Here is a 21,736-nt window from a genome sequence, read left to right as displayed (position 1 = left end):
AAGTACACACTCATTAAGCATATCCTGTATAGTTCTGTAAGGCATCCTTCCCACAAAAATCCCAAAATCTTGCTATCAGAAAAAACACAAACAATCATTAGTTGGAATACTACATAAAATCAGAGCTGCTGATAATCCAAAAGCAATATATAGAAAAACAAAACGGCATGATGCAATACCATGAGGAAAAACTAAAAAGACTGGAACCTTTTCAATCTATAATGACCAGTGACCAAGGCTGAGAGATTATATAAACAAAAACTATAGAATCATACAGGCTATGGACACGGTAAACAAAATGAACAGACTGATTAAACTTTTATAAATATTCACTGAATGCCCAGTGAATATTTCACTGTAGCCTTTCAAAATAGTCAAAACTAATGCGGACAGGGGCATTCATTTTTATTTCCACATAGGTCCTGTGGGAAATTAAAAAAAAAAAATTATATAAGGCAAAAGTCCCTGCCAACAAATAATGAACAATTTGAGACCATCACATAAAAATAAAACAAAACCCAACAATGAAGGAAATACTGAAAGGTTGGATGTGAGTGCTTAAGAGTCAGAGAAAGGAAAAAACTCAAATCTGCTTAAAATAGTCAGGGAAGAATTCATGAAAAAGATGGGAACAGAGTTTCACTGTAAAGGGAAGCCAGGATATGGACAAAGGGGAAAGTAGAAGAAATTCCAAGGGAGAAAAATGGCATATTATCACTTTACATTTAAAGTACTTTTAGCCACAATGGCTTAGAGATGGATTTGTCTATGTATTACTCAGGTAATAATAGCAAGAGCAATGTTCACCCTGAGAAATATAGCAATTCTCTGGCTGAAAATATATCATTAAAAGCTCAGGCTAAGGAGTGTATCTCAAATAGTTTGTCTATTAAATAACAACTTAGAATAAGGAGTTCTTACTAAAAATGAGATTCCTGGGCTTCAGGGTCATACTTATTGAATCAAATCTGCATTTGAAACACACCTCTCCAAGGTGATTCCTATTTACACTAAACTGGTTTAAGACCTGATACCTTGTTATAGAAAGACATTTAAGGATATAAAAGTGGTATTTACAGTCACATCATCTTCTCAATAAGTGTGCAGAATGGATTAAGACCTGTAGGAAGAGAGACCAACTCACAGGCTACTGCTAAAAGACGAATCACAAAGAAAAGACACTTTGCAATATATGTGACAAAGGGCTAAAATAATGGGAACATGAAGATGCATTTTTTAGAAGTACAATTTGGTTATGAACCTTCTAAGAAAAGGAAAATATTTAAGAATCATCTTTTAAGAGTTCATACCCTTTAGCCTCTTAGAATCTATATTCAAGAAATAATCAGAGGCAAAGATTTGTGAAACCTTTTTAAATAATAATTTACATCTAAATAGGGGGCCACTATAAAGGTTACCTTCTTCACATTTTTCTGGATTTAAATTTTTTTTCTATAGTTTTATAAAAACTACTCATAAAGTTTTTAACCTTCAAAAAGAATTTTTTGGATTATGATCAACAATTACCACCAAATATGTCTGAGGCTAATGTCAAAGAAGAAAGTACTGGTCTGGTGGTTAATTAGATTGACTGGGTATTATGTTTATGTAGTTAACTATAAACATGAATCAATCAAATCACTTCCTTTGTACATACACAATATATAATAACTTATGAATAATGATTACTATGATGTTAACCTTATTTTGTATACTTATCAATATAATGGGATAGATATGATTTTTATATTATACTATACATCAATTTGCTCTAGTCACTGAAATCCTACATTCAACCTCCCTCCACATTCCCTTATGTAACAGTGTTTAAAAAAGCATGATTAGTCTACACTGACTACCAATAAGCTCACTGTTTAGCAGAACAAGTCTATTTAGCATGGAGGAGGAAAAAAATTACATACTGTTTTTTAAAGTAACCCCAGCTGGCTAATTTAGAAAGCAATCTGGTAAACAGTCCCAATGGAACATCTGCACAAACAAGGAGAAAACATAAAACCAACACAAAACAAATGAGAAAGGGAAATTAGTGGAAGAGAGTGTGCAAGAAACTCTACTCATCTAGCCTTTAATATTTAGAACTTTAGGATTCCTTTAATTCTATATAAATGTATTACCTCCAAATTTTACACCAGTAAAAATACAAAAAAAAAAAAAAAAAGACTCAACATTATTGTAAATTTTTGAGACCCTTTCCTAAATTACTAGCTACTGCCTGTATATAAATAAAACAGTTCTTAGAATATAAGTAAACTTCTAAAATACCAAACATATTCATTGGCCTTAATTCTGTAAATATAACCTGTAGAATATAAGCGACTAATCCCCAATGCACTTTAACTTATCCACATGTTACCTTTCTTATCTGAATTAAACTGTCCCACCCCTTCCATCACCTCACTTTTGAAACACATAATGAGCACCCTAATTTATGTACCACCCTCCTACACACAGGTTAAAAGCACTCAATGGACATTCTTTCATCACCTTTACTGAACTTTATGTGTGTCTCAACTCCCCAACTATGTTACTGGCAGCTAGAAATCAACACGCTACTGACTATATTTTTCTGCCTGCTTGCTTACTTTTTCCTGTGGTAGTGGGGATCAAACTCACACATGCTAGGCGAGTCCTCTACCAATGATCTACATCCCCATCCCCTGAATATATTTCTTATTCACTTGCAGATCAACTGTCTCTCAATACCCCCAGACAGACACAGATATATAATAGAAACTGTTTATTGCAGCTACAACCTTTGCAACTACAGAAGCCAGCCTATAACAGTAATGGATAAGAGTTTTTTGAATGAATAAATGTTGACTGCATTCTACAATCACTTGATACAAGCTATATAAACAAATAAGAAATCATTAAAACTATTAGGACTAAAATGTTACTAAGTAGAGAGTAATTTACCAATCAGATTCTTTAAACTGGTGATGCGGTTTACAATGCCTATTCTCTTGTGTACTACTGTGAGATCTCCTCTTCCGTTTGTGACTTCCACTGTAGCTTTCATGACCCCAGCTTTCTCTGCTATCCCAATCAGGGCAGTGTGTTCGTTTGGAATGTCGCATCTGTTAACCAAAAAAAGAAAAAGTGAGTTGTGGAGGTTATAGAGAGCTGTGGAGATGGATTTGTTTAATAAATGAAACATTATTAATAGAAACATTATACATTAATATTATTTAAATATGGCATGTAGGGTCATAAAGGCTGTAGAATATTTTTAGGTATGTTTCCCAAGGCATACAGTACTCTACCACTGGTATATCTGACAACTACTGAGTGGCATAGATCTAGTACTAAATAATGGATAACACGGTGAGACCTTTAATACACCATCTTTCAATTCTTCTGAATATAACCAGGACAAATTCTCAGCTTGGTTCTTGTCTTCAAACAAAAAAGAATGAAAGAAAAAAATTTTGTGGGCAGAGGGGAGGCAGTACTAGGAATTGAACACGGGGGCACTCTTACCACTGAGCTACATTCCTAGTCTTTTTTTTCTTGTTTTTATTTTGAGACAGGGTCTAAGTTGCCCAGACTGCCTTGAACTTGGGATCCTCCTGCTTCAGCCTCTGGAGTAGCTGCTATCATAGGCATGTACCACCCTATCTGGCAAAAATTTTTAATCTTCAAATTTTTGAAAGGTTCAGGCTTAAGGCTTCAGTAGACAACAGTATTTAGCTTGAAATCAATGATTTTTTTTGTCTTAATTTATTGCCACTGTCATTTATGCTAATTTTCTAATTAGAAATAAATTTCTTTAAAAAATGTTAACATTAAAACATGAGCTGATTTAACATTAAATAAAATCACAAGTGTCATGCAGCTTGGTTAACGTATAATACAAATAATCAATGTAAGAAACAGATATTAAATATGGGAGGTAACTTCTATTTAAAGGTAAAGAGCTTTTCATTAATTAAGCTTTTTTCTCAAACTTCTTTTTCTAAATCTTAGAATGACTCCAAGGTTTGAAAATAACAAAGGAGGGGCTGGGGTGTAGGTCAGTGTTTGCCTAGCATTATCAAGGCCCTAGGTTTGATCCCCAGCACCCCTTGAACACACACAGAAAGAGAAAATAGAAGTGAAAGAACACAATATTCAACAGAGAAACTGAAAAACCAAAAGGTGATTATTATAAATCCATTTTCTCCAGTAAGAAGTTTATTTGCAAATCATTTGTAGTTTTTCTTAAAATAAAAATCTATTTGTTATAAATCTGGAGTAATCCTGAAAAAGAAACCAACTTATGGGGATACATAATGAGGCATGGTTAAAGTAACATCAGACTATGAGGGTAACACAATTCCCAGACTCAATCTACACCTCCAATATACAACAGGATTCTGAACCTATGCTCGATTTAACCAATCTGCCTCTTCCCAACTTAATTCTTTTTCAAAGCGTAAAATTTTTAACAGTAAGGTCCAAACTCTGCTAAACAGGGTGAGTTTAAATGGCAAAAAGAAATTCACAACTCAACAAAGGAGCTGGCAAAAATCTAAAATGGAGCAAATAATTTAGTTAACCTTATTCAGCTTGCCTAAATGAGAAATAAGCAAATAAATCAAGTAAAAATTTAAAATATTTCAAATTGATTAATGGCTTTGAAATGAGGCAGCTTCAATTCTCCTGGGAGGTCTTCCCTGTTATGTATCATGCCTTCAGAGCCTGATGCCACCAAACTTTTTTTTTTTTTTTTTTTTTTAAGCAATGTTGAGATCAACCCAGGGCCTCCAAATTGCTAGTTAAGTACTCTACCACCTTCAGCCCAAACATTAGGATATTTTAATTTGATGCTGATTCTAATTCTATGCCCATTCTAATTCTATACATCTTTTGGTTCATGAGGCTTCTTTTAAGCTTACTTAGCAGGAGGCTAACAAATTCCAGGCCAATCTCAGCAACTTAGTGAAGTACTAAGAAACTGAGCAAGACCTGTCTCAAAAATAAAAAAATGAAACAGGCTGGAGATATAGCTCACTGGTAAAATGCCCCTGGGTTCAATTCCCAGAACTAAACAAGCAAGCAAACAGAGAAGATACTGATCAAGTCAAATAAAAAATCCTAAAATTATTGTTGGCTTCTCACTGGAAATTAGTAAGTCTTCAGAATTATTAAAAAAAAAAAAAAAATTAAAGCTGGCACAGTGGCACAAGACTGTAATTCCAGAAGCTCCAGCAACTTAGTTAGAGCCTGTCTCAAAATAAAAAATAAAAAAGGGCTCAGGATGTAGCTCAGTGATAAACTTGCCTCTGGGTTAAATCTCCAGTGCTAATAAATAAACTTTATTCTTTTCCCTAATTCTGGAAAAATTCTCCTAACTTGTTCCTTCAATTGCCAAAAATGTATTTTAACCACATTTACAACTCAGCTTGGCTAAACATTTTTCTCTCTCCCACCCTCATGCTAGTGATTGAATCTAGGACCTGGGCCTTTCCAAGCACCTCTAACCCTCGAGTTAGGACAGAAGACACTAAAGAGGCAGAGAAGAGGCATGCAGAACACCACAAAGTGGCCATGATTAAAGTCCACTTTGACATGGATTAAAAATTCAGGTTTAAAGGTCACAAAGAACACCATTACAACAATTATTAGACCTTATCCACAGGTACAAAATGTGTTCACAAAGCAAAACGAACCAAAAACAAAGAAAGAAAATACTACCCCTTTGAATAATGATCAACATACCTGTAAATGACCAACATCCTAGGAATGATCAACATGTCCAGTTACAAACACAAAGGAGAACTGAAAACAACCTCTTAGCTCATGTCCCTGTACTACTGATCTTACATGTATAAATATGTCTAGATAAGGTGGAACTAGCAATATCCTCTCTTCAACACCCACACTCCACCCTGTGTACTTCTTTCTTTCACTCAATAAATTCAATCATGTGCCTCACTTTAGAACATAAATTCCTTTTTGAGAGCATACATCAAAGGACCCTCACAGCCAGAATTGAAGTTCACCTCCTTTTTGAGGGACCTCTTTGGAGCCTCATCCTGGTGACCAACCCCCCTAAGCATTCTTAAAATAATAGCAAGCAAAATTTCAGCTTCTAATGACTAAAGGTAATTATCATGACCATCCATTATGAAGGTTTTGCAACACATCTGTGTTTGCTTTAGTTTGTTTTTTCCCTACCTACCATGAGTCTGCTAAATCATCTCCTCTAAAAAACAAAGTTTTCAAATTATCAAACTTATTAATATGTAATATTAAGATTGAGTTTCTTGGACGAACCCAATATTTTTCTAGTCGGGTTCACTATTTTAAATTTAATTCAGCTGTTGGTCCCAGCCCCGTAAACACCCACTTTGGTCCCCAGCAAATTTTAGTAATATTTTCTCAAGAGGCAAAGAGAAGCTTCTAGGACCTACTCCTTCTGTAAGGTTCCTTCACATATAGAAAAAAGCAAAGCTACCTAAAATTACCATGCTGCCTCTAATTAGTTAAAAAAAGAAAAAAATCCTACGTGCTAGAATCATCAGGTGACTGAGGTTTCAATAAAAACACCCGACATCAGTATTAGAAATCTGATGCTCCATCACCTTTTTAAAAGATCTTAAAAAATACTTGACAACTTTATGGTATGAACAGTTTACAACCTTAAAAAGGGGGGGGGGGGTTACAAGTTATGATTCGAGGGCATTTTCAAATAGGCAAAAAAAAAAAAAAAGCCTGGAGGTGCCTGTTTGGAGAATCATCTATACAGGTGATTGGCCGGTAGTCTGCACGTTGGCTACTTCACCAGAGATAACACGCTGCAGAACTACCAGAAAGGCTCATTCTCTCCACAATGGTATGCTCCACGGGGGGGGGGGGGGGGGGGGGGCAGTATTGCACAAAGGACGAATCTCCCGACGTTTCAACCTCTTACCTGCACTAGGTGCATCCCACCACCTGGATTCACCCAATCCCCACCCACCTCTCCGCCCCGGGCACCTGGCCAGAGGCTTTGGCGTACAAACACGGACAAACGCTGGACTAGGGAAAAGACCCCCAACGCTACAAACTGTGGAGGTCAGGCATCTGGGGGCGGGGGAATCGATCTCCGACAACACAAACACCAGCGACCGGCCCCTCGCAGGGTCTCCGGACACGACCTCGCACTCTCGGACCGACCTAGCACTCGCGGCCCTGGCAGTGTCTATTATAGAGTCCGAGCTCTTCGGTCAACACCGTGGGGCTAATTTAGAGCCTCTGGCAGGACCGCGACGCCAAAGCACCTTCAGGTTTTTAAGGCCACCAACGGAGCGGCACCCCGCAGGAACCGCCAACTCAGTCCCCAGAGGCCAAGGCCAGGAACCGGTCGTTTCTCGAACACCTGGCTCCGAGACCTAAAATAAGATTCGACAGTAGCCTAGCCCAGCACATCACACCCGAAACCTCACCTCTGCGAAAGCAAAAGGCCCTTTGGCCGAAAAATGTCGCCAAACCGCCGTCGTTCCTCTCCAGCCGCTGCGACAAACACCCTACAAAATGGCGGCAGCGCCGTCACCCTACAACCCCCTAGGCGGCCTCTAGCCCCACCTACACCGCGCGAACGCGACTGCGTGACAGAGCCAGGCGCGTTCCCGCAGCTCCCGTAAGGGGCGTGGCTTCTGGTCGTAAGGAGCGCCGCCAGCACACTGCGGCTGCGCGGGCCCGCTCATTACATCACAAAAGCCCCGCCCTTTGGGCCGGGCGTGTGCTCGGGTTGTTTTCCTCCTCGGAACCCAGGGAAAAGGCAAGGTGAAAACCCTGAAGCTCGTGTCGCGCCTCCGCTCTTCAAAGTGTAGTTTTCCTGGGTGCGGGATCTCTCGGCGGAGTCAGCCGTGACCCGTTTCCTTCCTCTCACCCTCTAGTGGGACGCCCCGTCGCAGTTTGCACTCTTCTCGCCCTCCCCCAGCCTTCCCCACCCCACACAGCTAACGTGCCGCCCGGGGCGGGTGCTGGGGGCGGCTCGGTGAACCGGGTCGCTGTAGTCCAGCACACTTGGGAGCTTCCCGTCGAAAATGGATTCGGATACACAATGAAGTCTCAGAAAACAAGCTCAGGAGTTGCTTTTCAAGGCAAGTGCTCCTAAATCAGAACAAAACAAAAAATTGGAAAGTTAAGACTCCTGACAAGGTTCTTCCTGTTACTTCCTACCTCAGGGCAAATAAAGTAGCTGGAAGTTTTCCTAAGAAAGTTGTCTCCGTTATTTGTACCTGTGAGTTGATATTATTCATCCAAGGCCGAGTACTGTCCCAAAGCTACTGAGTGTCCATTAGGGGCATGCTTACCTCAAATAAGGTATTTGGCTGTCCTAAGAATCCCAGGAAGCTTTGCAGTGTGAATGTGATGGGGTCAGAAATCTTGAGGGCCAAAGTTCGTGCCCTGGAGAACACTTTCAAAGAACAGAGGCGAAGCATCCAGAAAAGGAATGATCAGATGGAGGAGAAGCAAGAATATGGTGTCAAAACAAGGGAAGTTTACAGCTTGGTATGGTTTGTCCCCCAAAGTTTGATGGACGGGAAGCTAGGTCCCCAGTGTGGCAACGCTGAGGTGGTAGGACTTTTAAGAGGTGGGTCCTTATAGAAAGTAATTGGTTATAAGGGTTCCATTCTGATATGGATCAATGCTCGTCTTGCAGTATGGTTGAGTCTCACAGGAGTTATCACCATAGCATATTTTTATATAGAAGAGCCAACACATACCTTGGACCCTTCTGCATGAGGCTATTTCTCTTTACAAATATCCACCACGTTGTGACACAGACAAGGGGACCCTCACCAGGATGCTGGCATACTGCTGTTTGGACCCTCCATCCACCAGATCATGAGACAAATAAATCATTTATAAAGTACCCAGCCTCAGGTATTTTGTTTAAGCAACATGAAAACAACTTACACAGGAGAAAAAAATAACAGCCAAATACTGAGAAAGATTTAGGTGTGGTTAGTACTGAAAAGTGTCAAGGAAATTCCATATTCTGACTAGGATTCTCTTGATATAAGGAAATGCCAGATATCATCATTAGAAGAATAGGATTAAATTTTTGTGGGCCCAATAGCAGGTGGGAGTCCTAAACTATTGTACCTTAAATAGATAAAAGAAGGGTGCCTTCATATCCTTAGTGATGTAACATCATAGAAACTCGGCCTGCTACTCTAGATAAATAGGATGCATTTGGATAAATTTCATGAAGATTGTACTCCACTTCAAAAAAATGAAGTAAAGGCTGGGTGTGGTGGCTCGGGAGGCTGAGGCAGGAGGATCAAGAGTTCAAAGCCAGCCTCAGCCATAGCGAGGCACAGAGTAACTCAGTAAGACCCTGTCTCTAAATAAAACAAAATAGGGCTGGGGATGTGACAGTGGCCAAGTGCCCCTGAGTTCAATCCAGGTGCAAAAAAAAAAAAAAAAAAAAGAAGTAAAGAAACAAAGTTGAAAAGACCCTTGGAAAATTTTAAGAGAAAACTCTTTATGCTATAGAATGAAATAATCACCTGGAATAGCTCTCATCATTGCAGCTACAAGTTTAGATCTTAGCTGCCCCAGGATGGTCTATCTCCTTTAAGACATTGCCCTTGACTACATCAATTTCCATCCAGTCCCCTACTCTAACTACTTCAGTGATGGAAGAAGTCCTCAAATAGACCAAGATACACTGGTGTGCCTGGAGTCACTCAGGTATGCCAACCAGTTTGCCCAAAGAATGAAATTTATACATTCTAGGACTGATTGCACATTGTTTCAGGGACATCTATCAAATGGAATACTGTTGAATAACGTGTGGTCTTGCAAGGTAAGGTAAAGCTCAAATTGCAGCACATAAGGGTATAGATTCAAGCTGGAGCCAGAGAAAGTTCTGTTTGCTGGACTATGAGCAGTCTTTGCCCATGAGCAGGGTCAGGATGCTGCTTAAACAGCAGCACAGGTTAAAAGGCAGCCATGTGGCCAAGCACAGTGGCACATGCCTGTAATCCCAGTGGTATAGGAGGCTGAGAGGGAGGATCTCGAGTTTAAAGCCAGCCTCAGCAACTTAGCAAGTCCTTAAACCACTCAGGAAGACCCTATCTCTAAATAGTTAAAACAAAAGGGCTGGGGATGTGTCTCAGGGGTCAAGTGCCCCTGGGTTTATCCCCGGTACAAACAAACCAACCAGCCATGTGGAAAGGCCACCTTCAGAAGTTTTTATAAATATCACACACTCTCGTTAACAACCAAGAGTGACAGTAGTGGCTCTGCTTTATAATTGCCACTATCTTGTTTTGGAGTAATCTTGAGTATTTTAATTGTGCCACCCTTAGGTGTATTCTTTAGAAGCATGTAGTGATCAGAAGAAAGTTGAGATTTTCCTATGACTAGTGTCTATATAACACATAATATAGTAGTACTATAGTATTCTAGAATATTCTCTGTAGCCTTCACTAGAAGTAAGGATTTGGTTTATATTATCTTTGGTATCTCAGTGCTTAGAAGCCACTAAATATTGGTAGATTGTCTGCATAAGCAGCATTTGCCATTTTGCTTAGTTGGTTTAAGTTCTGAAGTAATTAACCCAAGGGTAGACAATTACTCCTGGATCTCTGTACCAGGTATCACTACTTATATGGCAACCCTTTCTATTAAGATAGTTATTTGACGAATAGACAACCTTGATCAGAAGACTTAATGATATGATCTATTTATATTTCCGAGAATCCACTACCAACACCATAAACACTGCCTAATCCAGTAGCTTCATCTCTACACAAGGAACAGATATGTCCAAGAAAATATTAAATGTGTTAGAAACAACTATATAAAGAAAATCTTTGTTGTGAAGAGTTAATCAAAGAATATTCTTATGTATTCTAGAACATATGTTCTACATGCTTAACTTCAGACATTGAAAGTATTCACCTGTAAAAGCATAATACCAGACTCTATTGTGTAAATTAATTTAACAAAAATTGATCATTTTCAGAGTGATCTTTACAAAGGTGTAAATGAACCCTTAACACTTAAAACCTCTTTTATAAGATGCTTATTCTGATAATTGCCAATCTGTATTCAATTAGATTTTTTGGTTGCCTTAAGCTGTCAATTAAACATTCATTATATGCTAATCACTTTGTAGATGTGATCTAATTTAATAATATAAACAACCTTATGAGGCAATCAATAGTTACTTGTCCTAGATCAAGTAACTATCAAGTGCTGGAACCAGGATTCAAACACACACCTTCATTGCTCCAAAGCTGTTAAGCTTAACCTGTTGGACTGACTGTTTCAACTAATTCAACAAAGAATATAGCAACTTACTTTACTTAATGACTAGAGGAAAACATGTTGAGTCCATCTTTTGGCAAGACCAAAGATTTTGTCTTAAAACACTGCTCAAGATGATGTATCATTGAAGGCTCATGATGAAACAATGAGTTTATTTCTAGCACATCAAGGTATTTAAAAGTTTCAGTGCCTTGGTCACTGTTCAACAGTGAGTCGAAGTGGGGTTCCCAGACATCCCGCACTACCCAATATAGATAATATCCAAGGTTTCTTCAGTGTTCCCTGACACTGGTTGTAAGGATAGTCACATAGCATACTATCAAGCAAGATTCAGTTAAATGAAATCCTAGAAAGATCCCAAGATATGGGCTGGGGCTGCAGCTCATTAAAGTGCTTGCCTTGCATGTGTGAGGCACTGGGTTCCATCCTCAGCACCACATAAAAATAAATAAAGATATTGTGTGTCATTCTACAACTAAATAAATATTTAAAAAAAAAAAAAAAAAGATCCCAAGATTCACAACACACTTTGCAATGTACATGTGAGATGGGAGCAGGAGGGTGCAGTAGGCTGGTCTTTCCTATTGCTGTGTCAGTTTCTGCTACACCATAGAAAAGGTCTCAGAGCCAGTTTGCAGTTGAATGTATCTTTTTGATATGCCTTCAGGATTCTTCTGATGTTGATCCTGGAAACTGCAATAGATCAGCAGTTTGCCAAAAACAACTCACATATCATGTCCAAAAAGCCTAAGGAAAAGGAAATACAATGGCTCTGTAATGGATTCTTAGATTCTCAGTTGCTGTAGATTAGCCACATCATTCTAAAGTACAGGAAATCAGGAATTGAACAAAGAAAACTTCAGGTGTCAGAAACTTCCAGTATCAATTCAGTATGGAGCCCCTGAGTTTTAAAGCAGTCCCTAAAGTATTTTATTAATTTCTTAATTTCTGTCACATATTACTGTACAGGTCACTATGTACCGACGCTGATTTGATTAAAGTCATATTTTAAAAATTTATCCAGTCCATGTATTTTCTCTGAAAAAATCTACTCTGAATTTTTCTCAGCATTTAAAAATTGAAACTATCTGGGTGAATTATTTATCATTGTAGATCAGACATCAAACTAAAATTAGACTCTGATTATCTTGGGCAACATATTGGTCTATTTTGGATAGGCTTTTATATACAAAATGGCCATAAGTACTAAAGAAGTAATTTCTCATTCATGTTAGAAAATGAGAGTTTCTTAATCCTTACTTCCCACATTATCAACTGTCAACCAACCAAGGAAACCATGGAAGGGAACATATATTTACCTAAATCCTAAATTTCTGATGACCATTGTAGGAGCCTAAATGAAGGTATAAGAATATGTAACATGTTTGTCTTAGACTAAATCTCTTGAGTTTACTGTTTATTTTCATGTATGAATATCAAGTTCTTATTTCATGTAATTATAGGAAGCCTTCAGAGTATACATATGATTTCTGGAGAAGTCGTTAATTTTTATGGTAGTTTCCAGTCATATCTTACTCCAAATTCCTATTCCCGGTGCTACCACTCAGTTCTGTCCTTTATATCGTGTCATGCCAACTAAGGACAGAGACCTTGTCTCCTTTATTCTCCAAAGTCGCCTAACACATAGCTTTTAAGAAGAAGAGATATAAAAATGCAAGAACTCAGGAGGATAGGTACAGCACAGAAATGGAAGCAACTTAAAATTTAGTATCAGAACTCACTTTTAAGGTTCCAGATCTGTACATATAGAAGAAATATCTGTACAAATGGAAGAGTGTTTGTGTTTTAATACAGGCCATTTCTTACGGGCCTTTTTTTCTCTTTAGGTCTCAATCAGTCAAGTTCCTTAGGATTGTCTTCGAATTTCCTTTCAAGAGTTTTCTCCTTTTTTCTATTTATTCTTCCTTTCTTGTTTTCTCCCTTCATAAAAAGCCATGCTTTTTATGAAGCCCTAAGTGACAACCTGTCCTATGTATTGCAGATATGAAAGTATACAAGACAAAGTACCTGCACCACTAGAGCTTAGGTCCTAGTGGGAGAGAGAGATAAAATGGAAATAAAATACTTTTTATTATGTGCTATGAAAGAAATCAGGGAGGGAATAAAAGAATAACTGTGGAGGTCTTGCTTTGGGTGAGATGGTCAGTAAAGGACTCTTGGCAGATGTGACATTTTGAGAGAGAAAGGAAAAAGAAACTGGCCACATAAATAATGGGACAAAACCCATTTAATTCCATAAGGAAGTCTAATTTAATTACCTAAGGAAACAGGAGTGAAGATACTCTTCAAAGTTTTATAATAGGAAAAATATTCGAGATAATATAGATGTTTGTGTTAGCTTTATGTCACTGTGACCGAAATGCCTGACAAGACCCACTTATAGGAGGAGAAGTATCTTTGGTCTCATAGTTTCAGAGGTTCAGTTCACGGTCAGCCAACTACATCACTTTGGGCTTAAGACAAGCTGGAGCATCATGGCCGAATCATGGCCGAAGAGCCCATCAGAGGGAAGTTACTCAGCTGGAGGTGGCCCGGAAACAAAGAGAAGGGAAGGGGCTGCAGGAAAGATAACACCCTTCTAGGGCATTCCCCCAGTGACTCACCACCTATAGTCATGCCCCATCTGCTTACAGTTACCACCTCAGTCCACTCAAACTAGGATGAGGTTACAGCTCTCAATCTAATTATTTCACCTCTAAATATTCCTGCATTAACACAGGAGCTTTGGGGGGACACCTCATGCCCAAACCATAACAATGATCATCTTAAGGGGTAAAGATAAGCAAAAAATAAACCTGTCTTAATCTATTTCTGCTGCTATAACAAAGTTTCTGAGGCAGGATACTTTATACAGAAAAAAAGGTTTATTTAGCTTATGGTCATGGAAATTGAATTAAATGGCACCAGCATTTACTTGCTTTGGGTGAGGGTCTAGTGGCAGATGGCATCACAATGGTGGGTGCATGTGTAAGACTGGCAAGCAGCACATGCAAAAGAGGCATTCACAGGAGGTAGCAGGCTCCCTTATAATAACATTCTTTCTGGAACTAATCAAGCTTTCCAAGTTGAATTGACGTTGTTTTGTTCTCTTTATCCTGATCATTAAAGCCAACTTTTCCAGAATTTGTATTGATTGATGATATCTGTACAAATGGAAGAGTGTTTTCTGTGTTTCAAAGTTTTAAGCAAATAATCTGAGAAGTATTTTTCAGAAATGTTTGATATTGTCTTCATAGTGCTGCCTATAATGAAATCTTAAAGGCACACACACACACATAAAGTAACTTTATGAGTAATGGGTGTATTAATTAGCTTAATTGTGGTAATATAAAAGCATATATAAAAGTATCAAGTTAAATATTAAATATATGCACTATTGTCAATTGTATTTCACTAAAGCTTAAAAATGAAAGACTTTTCAGTCAACATTGTGAATGCAGGTAAAAACAGACAAAACAAAAACTACTTTGGATATGTGTACGTGTGTGTGTGTGTGTGTGTGTGTGTATAAATTCTGGAATATAAAATTGGGCATTGAAAACCAATGGAGCTAATCTAGATTTCTAAAACTGAGGAAGTGCTTTATTTTATTTTATTTGCTCCTTTTAGTTATACATGACAGTAATGTGTATTTTGACATATTTATACAAACCTGAAGTATGTCTTATTCTAATTGGGATGCAAGTCTTGTGACTGTATGAGCTGTAGAGATTCACAGTGGTATATACATATCTGTACATAGGAAATTCATGTTAGATTTAGGCCACTGTCTTTCCTATTCCTATCCCCATCCTGTCCCTTCATTCTCCTTTGTCTAATCCATTTTTTTCCCTCTGTCTCTTTGTTGTGTGTTAGTATCCAGATATCAGAGAGAACATTTGACCTTTGGTTTTTGGGAATTGTCTTATTTCATTTAGCATGATAATCTCCAGATTCATTCATTTACCAGACAAAGTCATAAAGTCATTCTTTTTTATGGCAGAGTGATATTCCATTGTGTACATATACCACATTTTCTTTATCCGTTCTTCTGTTGAAGGGTACCTAGGATGGTTCTGTAGCTTAGCTATGGTGAATTGAGCAGCTATAAACATTGAAGTGGATGTGTCACAGTAGTATGCTGATTTTAACTCTGTTGGATATATACCTAGGAGTGGTATAACCGGGTCAAATGGTGTTTCCATTCTGTTGGGGCAGGCCCAAAATGGCTGTAGTTAGGTTCCCTTACTGCAGCTAAGTTATATTTTCAGCGTGTAGACAGAGCTAGGATCCGGCTATGTTATGATTAGTCAAGGCCAGAAACACTCTGAACATTAACTTGTGAGACACACCCCCCCCCTTATGTAACTGGTGGCAGTGTTAAAAGGGCATATAAAAAGGGAAAATAATTGGGGTGAAATGGGCTAATGGGGGACTAATGGAGACAAAATGGGGGGAAATGAGAATTAAAATGGACCTGGCTGGGAGCTGGAGCTGAAGCTGGGGGCTGGCTAATAGCTATGGCTGCCCCTGAATAAAGGATGACCAGTATTCCCACTGTGCCTCACATCTTCTTTCAATTGCTCAATCTTTGAGCCTTGTTTCCTGGGTCAGAGCCTCTGCACAACACATTCCTAGTTTCCTCTGCATAATACATTCCCAGTTTTTTGAGGAATCTTCATACTGCTTTCCAGAGTGATTACACCAATTTGCAGTCCTACCAGAAATGTACAAGTGTACCTTTTCCCCACATCCTCACCAACATTTGTTGTTGCTTGTGTTCTTGATAATTGCCATTCTGACTGGAGTGAGATGAAATGTCAGTGTAGTTTTAATTTGCGTTTCTCTAATTGCTAGAAATATTGGACATTTTTTTTGTTTATTTGTTAACCATTTGTATTCTTCTGTGAAGTGCCTGTTCAGTTTGCTTGCCAATTTATTGATTATTTGGGTTTTTGGTATTAAATTCTTTGAGTTCTTCATATATTCTGGAGATTATCCATGTGAGATACTAGTGGCAAAGATTTTCTCCTACACTGTAGGCTCTCTCTTCCCATTCTTGATTGTTTTCTTTGCTGTGAAGAAGCATTTTAGATTGATACCATCCCATTTATCGATTCTTGATTTTACTTCTTATATTTTATGAGTCTTATTGAGGGAGTTGATTCCTAAGCCAACACAGTGGAACGTTTGGCCTTTTTTTCTTCTAGTAGGTGCAGTGTCTCTGGTCTAATTCCTAGGGTTTTGATCCACTTTGAATTGATTTTTGTGCGAGGTGAGAGATAGGGGTTCAATTTCATTCTCTATGTATGCATTTCCAGTTTTCCCAGCACCATTTGTTGAAAAGGCTTTCTTTTCTTTGAAGTATGTTTGTGGAGCCTTTGTCTAGTATGAGATAACTGTATTTGTATGAGTTCGTCTCTGTGTCTTCTATTCTGTTCCATTGGTCTTCATGTCGATTTTTGTGCCAGTACCTTTCCGTTTTTGTTGCTCTAGCTCTGTAATATAGTTTAAGGTCTGATATTGCTTCACTTTTCTCACAAGGATTGCTTTGGCTATTTGGGCCTCTGTTTGTAGGGAAGAGAGGGTATGCCAGATGTAGTGGTGCACATCTGTAATCCCAATGACTCAAGAGTCTGAAGTAGGATCTCAGGTTCGAGGCCAGCCTGGGCAATTTAGTAAGACCCTGTTCCAAACTAAAAGAAATAAAAAAGGACTGAGAGTGTTTTTCAGTGGTATCAGTATCAGGAAAAACAAAAGAGAGAGACATCTACCCTTGAAGTAAATTCAGGTATAAAATACAATAACATTAACTATAGTGACCATGCTGTATATTAGATCTCCAGAGCTTATTAATCTTGAATAAATGAGACTTTGTACTCTTTGGTCAACGTATTCCCATTTATCCCTTCAATCCCCCATAAGGGATTGAACCCAAGGGTACTTAACCATTGATCCATATTCCCAGCCCTGCTTTTTTTCCCTCATATTTTTTAATTTGAGACCAGGTCCCACTAAGTTACTCAGGGCCTCACTAAGTTGCTGAGGCTGGCCTGGAACTTGTGATCCTCCTGCCTCAGCCTCCTGAGCTGCTGGGATTATAGGAATGAATGTACCATTCTGCCTGGCCCATTTGAGTTTTTTTAAAAAATGGTACTGTAGCAACTGGATATTCATAGACAGACAGACAGACACACACACACACACACACACACACATCTGCTGCACGACCAGCATGCTAGCTTCATACTAGAGGTTCTAAACATAGAAGTTAACTGAGATCAAAATAAAGACACATAAACTCAATTTACCTTTTTCTTGCCCAGCTAAGAGTCGGCCCTTCCCGGCTCCTGCTTCAAGCTACCTGACACAAGAGACCAGCAGGAGAGAGGGGAGAGCACGCCAGAGAGTGGGCTTTTATTGGGGAACAAAAAATTCAGGGGAAAATTCCATCCAATGAAGGTCGAGGGGATAGCATTCCAAGGTCAGGGTCAGTGATTGGTTTCAGGGTCAATGGTAAGTCACACCTCCACACGGACAGGCTCTCACACCTGAAAAGGGTGGGGATAAAGCTCTGACACAGCTGGCCTGAGTGCCTCACACCCAGTCAGGGAGGTACCCAATCACACACACACACACACACACACACACACACACACAAATGATCCTTGACCTAAACTTCAAGATTTATCTCAAATGTTTCCGGGGCTTAAATGCAATATCTAAAACTATAAAAATTTTAGAAAAACAGCAGAAAGTCTTCAGAATATAGGACAAAGTGTTCTTCAATTTATACTGAGTGCTGTACCCATTAAAAATGGATAAATTTGATCTTTTAAAAATGTTTACTTTGTGAAAGTTCATGTGAAGAGGATGAAAGACAAGGTACAAGCAGGCAGAAAATATTTGAATAGCCTACATTTCACAAAAGACTAGTATCTAGGCTGGGTGTGGTGCCACTTTCCTGTAATCTCAGCGGCTCAGGAGGCTGAGGCAGGAGGACTGCAAGTTCAAGACCAGCCTCAGCAATTTAGCAAGGTTCTAAGCAACTTAGAGAAACCCTGTCTCAAAAATAAAAAAATAAAAAGGGCTGGGGTAAGGCAAGTATGAGGGGAAGTTGGGCACTGAATTTTTAGGCCAAAGACTGATATTACAAACTATTTGCTAACTATAGAACCTTGGGCACATCAGTTAACTGCTCTTAGATTCACTTTCTTCATCTGTTAATTGAGAAGAATGTCTGTGCTGCCTACCTCACAGTTGTTGTGAGGGTCAAATGAGAATGTATGTGAAAGATTTGTAAATTAAAATTTTAAAAAAGGGCTGGGGATGTGGCTTAGTGTTTAGTACCCCTTGGTTCAATCCTTGTTACCAACAAAACAACAAAAAACTTATATCTAGAATATATGAAGAATCCTCAAGTCATAACAGTAAAAGCAAAAAATCCCCTAAGAAAATGGCCAAAAAACATGAAGGGACCATCACGGCCATTGGAGGACTGAAAAATGGAAACCATTATTAGGTATTACTACTCTGGAATGCTGTGGGGAGGGAACCTAGCCAGAGGCCAGCATTGCAAGCTCTTTTCAGGGAACTCTGGAATGGGCTGGGCCAGCTGATGCCATTCACTATTAGAATGGTTAAAATTCAAAATAAGGGGCTGGATTTGTGGTTTGGTGAGTTTATACTTGCTTGGTATGTGTAAGGCACTGGGTTTGATTCTCAGAACCCCATATAAATAAATAAATAAATAAAATAAAGGTCCGTTGACAACTAAAAAAAAATTATAATAGGGACAACACCAGACACTGATGTAGATACAGAAAACCTGGATCACTCATATGCAGCTGGTGGGAATGTAAAATGATATAGCCATCCAGTAAACAGTTTGGCAGTTTCCTAAAAAAAAAAAAAAAAAATTAAACACGTGCTAGTCATGGTAGCATATACCAGTAATCCCAATGAGTCCGGAAGTTGAAGCAGGAGGATTTCAATTTCAAGGCCAGGTTAGGGAGCCCCTATCTCAAAAAAATGGGATATAACTTGGGGTAGAGCACCCCCAGGTTCAATCCTCAATTTCTCTTCCCCCCAAATTAAACACACCCCCAGAAATTTCACTCTTGGGCACTTATCCCAGTGGATGTCCTGTAATAACAGAAAAACCTGTGCCTAAATGTTTATAGCAGCTGTGATCATAATATCCCCAAACTGGAACCAATCCAGAGGTCCTTCAGTGAGTGAATGATTAGACAAATTGTGGTACAGTCAGACCTTCGTACCCTACTCTGCAATAAAAATGCGCAAAACCCTGGTACACAACTGGATAAACTGCCAGAGAATTATGGCAAGTGAGAAAAAGATAAAGTGAATCCAAAAGACTACATATCATATGATCCATTTAATTAATATTCTTGAAATGACAAACATATAAAAGAATGATTCAGTGGGTGTCAGGAGTTAAGGAGGGGAACAGGGTGAGAGAGTTGTGTGTAGCTGTTAGAAGGGAATGAGATGGCTCATGGATTCTTGGGTGATTGTGTTGATTATACCAATGTCAATATCCTGGTTATGGTAATATACTTCAGTTTTCCAAGATTTTACCACTGGGAGATCCTGGTTGGATGGTTTATGTCTTTAATGTCCCCTAAAAAATTGGAAGCTTTTGCCCAGCCCATGGTGCTATTAGAAAGTGGTGTAACCCTTAGGAGGTGGGGTCTTGTGAAAAGTTAGATCTGGGGGATGTGCTCTTGAAGGAGATTTTGGGACCCCATACTTCCTCTTCCTCTATCTTTGCTTCCTGGCTGCCAAGAGATGAGCAGCTTCCTCTGCTACTGCCTTGCCACAGGCCCCAAAGCAATGGGGCCAACCAACCACCAACTAAAGTCTTCCAAATTGTAAGCCAAAATAAACCTTTCTTCTTTTTTCTTGGGTGTTTTGTTATAGTACTGCAAAACTGGCTAACACACTGGATAAAGAATATTTCTTTGGGATTTCTTTTGCTGTGACTATGACTACATGTGAAATGCTAAAAATCTCAAAATAAAAAGTTTCCTTAAAAAACAGACCACCAAGGAGGATGACTGTGGGGGTGAGGTAAGAGGTTATGTACTGGCAAAGGAAAAGGGTTCAGGAGGGAGGGCAGGTAGGGGGATGCAGAGCTATTGGCCTGCTGGGCACCAGGGGCTGATAAACAGCTGCCAAGGGTGCCCAAGCACCACTGAGCTAGTGTGCAGATACTGCTCTACTAGCATCCACTGTTCACCTCCTAGCCGTGCCTTAACTTGGGATGAACACCTGCATCTGGATCTGAAGGCGAGGCTGTTTAGGGGCTCGGCCTTAGTCTAGTGCCGCTGGGCTTCACAGTACCTGGAAGCAACTACAGTAACCACAGGCACCCTCCTATCCCCTGCACTGAAGGCAGTTCCCTGGAGAAGGTGTCAGTGCTCATGGGCTTGGTGATTGCAGAGGAAAGGCAGGAACCCATATTCTTGGAATTCACACGCCTCATAGTGTGATGTGTGGTAGTGGGCATTGCCTACATTAGCGATTATCACCACCAAGGTTTTTTTCTGTTTTCTTTTGGCACTGGGGATTGAACCCAGGGGTGCTCTACCATGGAGATACATCATACCCAGCCTTTTTTGTTTTTATTTAGAGATAGGTTCTCACTATGTTGCTTAGGGCCTCTCTAAGTTGCTAAGACTGGCCTTGAATTTGAGATCCTTCTGCCTCAGCCTCCTAAATCACTGAGGTTACAGGTGTGCAGCATACCAGGCCCACCACTGTACCTTCAAAAGAAAGAATTCCTTGATGGATGAAAATTTGAAACAACAGCAGGAGTTTTCAGGCCTAAGTTGTTCCAGCTACTCACCAGAGTTTGCAAATAGTCATGACAAAGATGATCAGGCTTTAAATTGTCATTAGGTAGTGAAAGTGCTGTCCCCATATGGAAGAGTAGATATTGTGAGAGCTGCTTAGGACTTTTGCCCATTTAAATGGTTTCCCTGATCCTGGTTTAGTATTGAAGCTTGGTACTGTGGATTACACATTATACTTTGTTCCCAAGTGAATCAGATTGACTAAGATTGTCTTTGTCTTCCTATTTAGACACCACTAATGAGGACTTTGTCTCTGCCCTTCCTCAATATGTATCCCATGAACAGTATATGGGGAACTAGTGATCCTAAACAGTCCTAAAATTCATTTGGAAGAAGAAAAGATCCAGAATAGTCAAAACAATTCTAAGCCAAATAAATAAATAAATAAAAATAAAGCTATGCTGGAGGCATCACAATATCTTGATTCAAATTATATTAAGAGCTATAGTAACAAAATTGCACAGTACTGGCATAAAAACAGATACATAGACCAATGGTACATAATAGAAGACACAAATAAATCCACACATCTACAATCTTCTGATCTTTGACAAAGGTGCCAAAAACATACATTGAAGAAAGCC

At 39.1% G+C, this 21,736-nt stretch overlaps 1 protein-coding gene, 1 long non-coding RNA gene and 1 pseudogene across 2 annotated transcripts in view; 2 read left to right on the top strand and 1 right to left on the bottom strand.

Moving 5' to 3' along the window:
- Window positions 1-7,562, bottom strand: part of LOC114082245 (uncharacterized) — a 281,118-nt gene extending 273,556 nt beyond the window's left edge. The window contains exons 1-2 of the mRNA XM_071612054.1: window positions 7,431-7,562; window positions 2,938-3,098 (exon numbers count right to left, since the gene is read on the bottom strand). Coding sequence (XP_071468155.1) covers window positions 2,938-3,040 — 103 coding nt within the window. The 5' untranslated portion in view covers window positions 3,041-3,098; window positions 7,431-7,562. The remainder of the gene's footprint in view (window positions 1-2,937; window positions 3,099-7,430) is intronic.
- A 112-nt stretch (window positions 7,563-7,674) lies between these two features.
- Window positions 7,675-8,208, top strand: LOC139705665 (uncharacterized). The gene is made up of 2 exons (XR_011707488.1): window positions 7,675-7,770; window positions 7,884-8,208. It is a non-coding gene; the product is annotated as an uncharacterized lncRNA (long non-coding RNA).
- A 153-nt stretch (window positions 8,209-8,361) lies between these two features.
- Window positions 8,362-21,452, top strand: LOC114083537 (dehydrodolichyl diphosphate synthase complex subunit NUS1 pseudogene; annotated as a pseudogene).
- The last annotated feature ends 284 nt before the right edge of the window (window positions 21,453-21,736 follow it).

Source organism: Marmota flaviventris, chromosome 5, assembly GCF_047511675.1.
Source record: "Marmota flaviventris isolate mMarFla1 chromosome 5, mMarFla1.hap1, whole genome shotgun sequence".
In the NCBI taxonomy this organism is placed as follows: Eukaryota; Metazoa; Chordata; class Mammalia; order Rodentia; family Sciuridae; genus Marmota; species Marmota flaviventris.
This window is presented reverse-complemented; position numbering and strand designations above follow the sequence as displayed.